The 8,520-nt window shown below is 37.5% G+C and overlaps 1 protein-coding gene across 3 annotated transcripts in view; it reads right to left on the bottom strand.

Annotated features, from left to right (window-relative positions):
* Positions 1 to 16: 16 nt before the first annotated feature.
* The window catches only part of TLCD3B (TLC domain containing 3B), a 64,050-nt gene continuing 55,546 nt past the window's right edge, over positions 17 to 8,520 (bottom strand). For 2 of the 3 annotated variants that reach the window (XM_056534243.1, XM_056534242.1), the window contains exons 2-5: positions 6,338 to 6,424; positions 3,778 to 3,982; positions 1,528 to 1,624; positions 17 to 1,118 (exon numbers count right to left, since the gene is read on the bottom strand). In XM_056534243.1, the coding sequence (XP_056390218.1) occupies positions 1,114 to 1,118; positions 1,528 to 1,624; positions 3,778 to 3,982; positions 6,338 to 6,424 (394 nt within the window). In that variant the 3' untranslated portion in view covers positions 17 to 1,113. Of the gene's footprint in view, positions 1,119 to 1,527; positions 1,625 to 3,770; positions 3,983 to 6,337; positions 6,425 to 8,520 lie in introns of all 3 variants that reach the window. The other variant, XM_056534244.1, reaches the window with a different exon arrangement.

The following is an 8,520-nucleotide window of genomic DNA, read 5'->3' as shown; positions in this document are numbered from 1 at the left end:
TAATTTTTTTTTTGTCATTTTTTTTTTTTTTTTTGGTATTTTTTTTTTTTTTAGCTTATTATTTCAATGCAGCCATTCCCTAATTGTTGCGGGCAGTTAGACTTAACCCCTAACATGCTGCTGCCCAGTACTCTCCCATATATCTACAGGGAGGGATGCGGAAAGCATTGACCCCCTCACCCACACAACTACAGATGGGGGGCGGTAGGGAGCGCGTTTTTTTTGATAGTTCAGCCAGTTTTTTGTTGTGCGTTACTGGAGCATAATATTCCCCCCCATCATTGGGGTTTTTTCATAACACAAAGCTTATACCCCCATCCCGCCCCTCCCCCCAAGTGGTCACTGTTGGTACTACAGGATGCGCCTTAAAGGGGGACGTATATGGGTTCCATGTGCGTCGGATGACACAGAAACGTCTAACATGCCGTGTAACTGCACAATAACACTGACCCCTGATGGACACTGAGTATATTGCACGGTTGTGGGGGAGTGACAGCGACACCGGTGGCCGCCAGGAGTACTGCAGAGGGTAAATGTGTAGCAGAATCCGTTAATACTGTCACGCTGTGGGTGGGATCCTTCAGAGAGGGGTCAAGATGTCTTCCTAATTTAACCCTCTCCTCTCTAGAGCGCCCTAGAGACCTCCTGTGACCCCCCTACAGCAGTGGGTGACACCGTGCCCTATATGCATCCAGCAAGGCACAGTCTATTATGCCGCAGCGGTCACACACGGAATCGGGGGATGAGCTTTTCTGGAGCCAGTCGGGTGGGAGCATCTATGGGGGGGTGGTGGTGGGGGGGGGTCACTGCGAGCAGTCTTGGTCTTTGGCTGGGGGGCCATGTCCATTGCCGGGTCGCTGGCTCATCCTAGACTGCTGGAACAGACTGTAAGCTCTTCGGCAGATTAGGTAAAACCAGTAGACCTGAGGCGCCATGAGGATGGCCGCGCCAATGTTGTACTCCGGGGAGAGGTTGAAGGGGACCCTGTAGAGGGGCAGTCCGACCCGCTGCCCGTAGACCCAGTACATGTAGGGGAAGAGCAGGAGGCGGCAGCAGAAAAAAGTCACAAGCATGATGACGCCATTGACCCGGTGCAGAAGGGTGTCCTGCTTCTTATACTGCAAGATGGCGGAGAGAGAAAGGGGGGGTGGGAAGGGGTTAACAGAGATCAGGTCACTTATCAACCAAATAGGGCAGTCGTCTCAAACTGTGGCCCTCCAGATGTTGCAAAACTTCAACTCCCAGCATGTCTGGACAGCCAAACACTTGTCTGCCTCTTCCAGACAATCATGAAAGGTAAATCAAGGCTTCCACACTGATCATGAAAGGTAAATCAAGGCTTCCCTTTTGCAAAACTTCAACTCCCAGCATGCCCGGACAGCCGTTGGCTGTCCGGGCATGCTGGGAGTTGAAGTTTTGCAACATCAGGAGGGCCACAGTTTGAGACCACTGATATAGGGGGACAGGCTGCAAAGTATACAGCCCTCTTGTCATATGGCGCCATCCAACACCCTGTACTGTACTCACCTGGATGAGGACTTTCCCCAGACAAACAAATGGGGTACTGAGCTCCGCCATCAGCATGCACCCCAAAAAGAAGTCCCCCCTTCCCTTCTCTCCACAGCTGAAATAGAGGAAAAGCTTAAGTTACATCATAAAGTCTATATACAACAGTATTATAGTAGTTATATTCTTGTATATAGGAGCAGTATTATAGTAGTTATATTCTTGTATATAGGAGCAGTATTATAGTATTATATTCTTGTATATAGGAGCAGTATTATAGTAGTTATATTCTTGTATATAGGAGCAGTATTATAGTAGATATATTCTTGTATATAGGAGCAGTATTATAGTATTATATTCTTGTATATAGGAGCAGTATTATAGTAGTTATATTCTTGTATATAGGAGCAGTATTATAGTAGTTATATTCTTGTATATAGGAGGCAGTATTATAGTAGTTATATTCTTGTATATAGGAGCAGTATTATAGTAGTTATATTCTTGTATATAGGAGCAGTATTATAGTAGTTATATTCTTGTATATAGGAGCAGTATTATAGTAGTTATATTCTTGTATATAGGAGGCAGTATTATAGTAGTTATATTCTTGTATATAGGAGGCAGTATTATAGTAGTTATATTATTGTATATAGGAGCAGTATTATAGTAGTTATATTATTGTATATAGGAGCAGTATTATAGTAGTTATATTATTGTATATAGGAGGCAGTATTATAGTAGTTATATTCTTGTATATAGGAGCAGTATTATAGTAGTTATATTCTTGTATATAGGAGCAGTATTATAGTAGTTATATACCTGTATATAGGAGCAGTATTATAGTAGTTATATACCTGTATATAGGAGCAGTATTATAGTAGTTATATTCTTGTATATAGGAGCAGTATTATAGTAGTTATATTCTTGTATATAGGAGGCAGTATTATAGTAGTTATATTCTTGTATATAGGAGGCAGTATTATAGTAGATATATTCTTGTATATAGGGGCAGTATTATAGTAGTTATATTCTTGTATATAGGAGCAGTATTATAGTAGTTATATTCTTGTATATAGGAGGCAGTATTATAGTAGTTATATTCTTGTATATAGGAGCAGTATTATAGTAGATATATTCTTGTATATAGGAGCAGTATTATAGTAGTTATATTCTTGTATATAGGAGCAGTATTATAGTAGTTATATTCTTGTATATAGGAGGCAATATTATAGTAGTTATATTCTTGTATATAGGAACAGTATTATAGTAGTTATATTCTTGTATATAGGAGGCAGTATTATAGTAGTTATATTCTTGTATATAGGAGGCAGTATTATAGTAGTTATATTCTTGTATATAGGAGCAGTATTATAGTAGTTATATTCTTGTATATAGGAGCAGTATTATAGTAGTTATATTCTTGTATATAGGAGGCAGTATTATAGTAGTTATATTCTTGTATATAGGAGCAGTATTATAGTAGTTATATTCTTGTATATAGGAGGCAGTATTATAGTAGTTGTATTCTTGTATATAGGAGCAGTATTATAGTAGTTGTATTCTTGTATATAGGAACAGTATTATAGTAGTAATATTCTTGTATATAGGAGCAGTATTATAGTAGTTATATTCTTGTATATAGGAGCAGTATTATAGTAGTTGTATTCTTGTATATAGGAGGCAGTATTATAGTAGTTGTATTCTTGTATATAGGAGGCAGTATTATAGTAGTTTTATTCTTGTATATAGGAGCAGTATTATAGCAGTTATATTCTTGTATATAGGAGCAGTATTATAGTAGTTATATTCTTGTATATAGGAGCAGTATTATAGTAGTTATATTCTTGTATATAGGAGCAGTTTTATAGTAGTTATATTCTTGTATATAGGAGACAGTATTATAGTAGTTATATTCTTGTATATAGGAGACAGTATTATAGTAGTTATATTCTTGTATATAGTGGCAGTATTATAGTAGTTATATTCTTGTATATAGGAGCAGTATTAAAGTAGTTATATTCTTGTATATAGGAGCAGTATTATAGTAGTTATATTCTTGTATATAGGAGCAGTAGTATAGTAGTTATATTCTTGTATATAGGAGCAGTAGTATAGTAGTTATATTTTTGTATATAGGGGTCAGTAGTATAGTAGTTATATTTTTGTATATAGGGGTCAGTATTATAGTGTATATATATATATATATATATATATATATATCTTTATTTATTGATAATATGTATATAGTATTGGGCTGTAACTACTACTCACCACAGACACAGGGAAGCAGACGGCCACCATGAAGACATGGTGCAGGACCATCAGAAACTCCTTACGCAGGTAGGCCTTGGTGAGTGCCCAGCCTCCTGGGTGACCCTTCAACTTGTGCTTGTGCCAGTAGCAGAGGTACATGGCATAGATGTCGTATATGAAGTATGGGACGGCAAAGCGTGTGTAGGTGGCAGCCAACCAATGTCTACGGAAGATAGAGGTGATTATAAATAATTTATTATCTGCAGACTATCGCACCCTTCCCACCTCAGGCAGTGCTCTCATCCACCCCTCAGTCTCGGTCCTGTGACTCCTCCTCCTGTATGAAGTGACTACGTGAGGTGACACCCAAATAACTGCGCCAATTAGACAGATGTCCGGACGGGTTAATCCCCCTTCCCATAGTCTGACTTAATCTCCATCTGCCAGGGCTGGACTACGTAGGGGGGGGGGATAGGTTGAGGTTGGGGAGGGTAGTAATCTCTTTTAAACTCATTAATTCTTACAAATAACGCAGATTACAGGGCAGGAGGAGTTAACCTTGAGCCATGTGACCTATGGTTAACCATTACGTCTCCAATGGACGCTGTATAGCCGTTTAACAGGATACGTCCAGTTTAAGGGGGTCACTCGCTCTGTATATTTTACTATCAGTGAATCTGCTAAATTTTGCGCTGACCTCTACAGTTATATGTTCCTACTTCAAATTCCGAAAAGTTATACAAAAAAGAATTCCTCGCTGGTATTGCAAATATAATAATATTATAATAATGCAAATAAAATAATTGTTCGGGTTTGAGAATATGCTAAAAAAAAATTCGCTTAGTGTCGTTCTTACTGGGAATTCCGAAAGAAAAGAAAAAAAGAAAAGAAATATGAAAAAATAAATAAAAAAATTTTTAGCAAATTTGCAAACCTAATTTTTTGTGTTCGAGAATATGCTAAAAAATTTCACTTGGTGTCAGTCTTATTGGGAATTCTGGAAAAAACCCAAAAAACATATATGACAAAATAAATAAATAAAATTTTAGTAAATTTGCAAACCTAATTTTTTGGGCTTGAGAATATGCTATAAAAATTTCACTTGGTGTCGTTCTTACTGGGAATTCTGAAAAAAAAATAAAATAAAATAATAAAAATAAAATTCTCAAACCTAATTTTTTGGGTTTGAGAATATGCTAAAAAAATGTCACTTGGTGTCGTTCTCATTGGGAATTCCGAAAAACAAAAAAATTTAAAAAAAACATATATGAAAAAAGAAATAAATAACATTTTAGTAAATTTGCTAACCTAATTTTTTTGGCTTGAGAATATGCTATACAAATTCTGAAAAAAAAAAATGAAAAAAAAATTAAAAAAAAAACACGTTTTTGCTTATTTTCAAACCTATTTTTTTTCCAGCTAGACGCAGGTTCTGACACCAGGTGGCACCCTCTACAGTCGCCTGCTATCGGTCTTAATGCACATCCCAAAAAAAAAAATGCTGGATAAAATAAAATTTTAGCAAATTTTCACATTTAAGTTTTTTTTTTTTTCCAGCTGGGTGCTGGTTCCAACACCAGGTGGCGCCCTCTTCACCTGACTGCGTATTCCGAAAAAAAAAAAAAAAATACAAAAAAAAAAAGATTTTCTCTGGTTATGCAGAAGTAATAACATTTTAGCAAATTCTCCTATCATTATTTTTTTTATTTTATTGGTTGGGTGCAGGTCCTGACACCAGGTGGCGCCCTATGTGCTGCAATGGAGCCAATCCCGTTCGTAACGCCACAGTAGGAGAGGAAAGTGGGGGCTGACAATAGTCTGGGACAGCGCACAATAGTCTGGGACAGCGCGGCTTGGGGCAGGTTTGTTAAGTTTAGAACATCATAGTATCGACGCCTGGGTGGCAAATGGACAGATTTGGACCCCCCCCCCCCCCCCCTCTGAAAAAAATTTCGGAACAACTCTCGGTGACGTTACGTCATTCCATAGGTGTGTTTTTTGTAGAGATTGGAATGGCGCAGAGGAATGACCTCGACTGAGGTTATGTAGGGTGTAGAGCACTGGAGGCCGGCTGTTGCGAAACTACAACTCCCAGCATGCCCGGACAGCCGTTGGCTGTCCGGGCATGCTGGGAGTTGTAGTTTCGTGAAAGTAGGATTCGGGTGCTGCATACCGTACCCCAAAATATTGTTAATGGCCACAGTAGTCGCCCCTCAGAGGGTCCGTGTATCGCTGTCAGCTGGTCGCCCCCCCCCTCCCCGTATCTCGTCAGTTTCTGGCGTCGCGCTGGTGACTCAGCTCTGCTATATCTGTGGCTGCGGCGGATCAGGCGCCAGTGTCACACAATGAGAGCGCGCTGCCGGCTCGGTGACACCATGCTTCCCCAGACACAGAGCTGTGACTTTGTGAGCGCACGCCTCTCCTCCGCAGGGTACATCAGATTATATACATAATTAATGGCTCCTTATGTTCCCTGGCTCCTGGGCGGCCTATGAGCAGCGCCGTTCTCTGACAGCCGGCACCCTCCACACCCACCCCCCCCGGCACCCGCCACATGTTCCCGGCTGGTGACACTTACCGGTCCTCGATGACATCGTATCTACAGGACGAGGCCACTATGTATCCGGCGGTGGAGGCCAAGACAGCTTGGATGGAGGAGACGAGTCTGTAAGGAAAGAAGAGCTCAGTATAGAGGGAGGAGAGCCACCGCCATATACAGGGGCCACAGGGGGCCGAGGGCCACAAAGACATTATACATGGGGTGTGGTAGAGGGGCCTGATACTGATCGGAGCCCATGAGTATATACAGGACAGATAGATGGATATGAGATAGATAGATATGAGATAGATAGATATGAGATAGATAGATATGAGATAGATAGATATGAAATAGATAGAAATGAGATAGATAGATATGAGATAGATATGAAATAGATAGATAGATATGAGATAGATAGATAGATATGAGAGATATGAGATAGATAGATATGAAATAGATAGAAATGAGATAGATAGATATGAGATAGATAGATATGAGATAGATAGATATGAGAGATATGAGATAGATAGATATGAGATAGATAGATATGAGATAGATAGATATGAAATAGATAGAAATGAGATAGATAGATATGAGATAGATAGATAGATATGAGATAGATAGATATGAAATAGATAGAAATGAGATAGATAGATAGATATGAGATAGATAGATATGAGATAGATAGATATGAGATAGATAGATAGATAGATATAAGATAGATATGAGATAGATAGATATGAGATAGATATGAGATAGATAGATATGAGATAGATAGATATGAAATAGATAGAAATGAGATAGATAGATAGATAGATAGATATGAGATAGATAGATATGAGATAGATAGATATGAGATAGATAGATAGATGTGAGATAGATAGATAGATGTGAGATAGATAGATAGATATGAAATATATAGATATGAGATAGATAGATATGAGATAGATAGATATGAGATAGATAGATAGATAGATAGATATGAGATAGATAGATATCAGAGATATGAGATAGATAGATATGAGACAGATAGATATGAGATAGATAGATATGAGATAGATAGATATGAGATAGATAGATAGATATGAGATAGATAGATATGAAATAGATAGAAATGAGATAGATAGATAGATATGAGATAGATAGATAGATATGAGATAGATAGATATGAAATAGATAGAAATGAGATAGATAGATAGATATGAGATAGATAGATATGAGATAGATAGATAGATATAAGATAGATATGAGATAGATAGATATGAGATAGATAGATATGAGATAGATATGAGATAGATAGATATGAGATAGATAGATATGAAATAGATAGAAATGAGATAGATAGATAGATAGATAGATATGAGATAGATAGATAGATGTGAGATAGATAGATAGATGTGAGATAGATAGATAGATATGAGATAGATAGATATGAGATAGATAGATATGAGATAGATAGATATGAGAGATATGAGATAGATAGATATGAGATAGATAGATAGATATGAGATAGATCGATATGATAGATATGAGATAGATAGATATGAGATAGATAGATAGATAGATATGAGATAGATAGATATGAAATAGATAGAAATGAGATAGATAGATAGATATGAGATAGATAGATATGAGATAGATAGATAGATATGAGATAGATATGAGATAGATAGATATGAGATAGATAGATATGAGATAGATAGATATGAAATAGATAGAAATGAGATAGATAGATATGAGATAGATAGATATGAGATAGATAGATAGATGTGAGATAGATAGATAGATGTGAGATAGATAGATAGATATGAAATATATAGATATGAGATAGATAGATATGAGATAGATAGATATGAAATAGATAGAAATGAGATAGATAGATATGAGATTGATAGATAGATAGATATGAGATAGATAGATAGATATGAGATTGATAGATAGATAGATATGAGATAGATAGATACATAGATAGATATGAGATAGATAAATTGATAGATAAATAGATAGACTGATGTAGCCCAGCAGAGTCAGCTATAACCACACAGGTTCTGTTAATCGAGCAGATGACATCACAACATCTGTACTGTGACATCACTAATCCTTGTTCCGGACCGGTGACCCGTCACTCCATCCCCATATACATCCACTATACAGCCGCATCATACACTATACAGCCGCATCATACACTATACAGTCGCATCATACACTATACAGCCGCATCA

The sequence above is a fragment of the Hyla sarda genome, chromosome 8, assembly GCF_029499605.1.
Source record: "Hyla sarda isolate aHylSar1 chromosome 8, aHylSar1.hap1, whole genome shotgun sequence".
NCBI classification, from domain to species: Eukaryota; Metazoa; Chordata; class Amphibia; order Anura; family Hylidae; genus Hyla; species Hyla sarda.
This window is presented reverse-complemented; position numbering and strand designations above follow the sequence as displayed.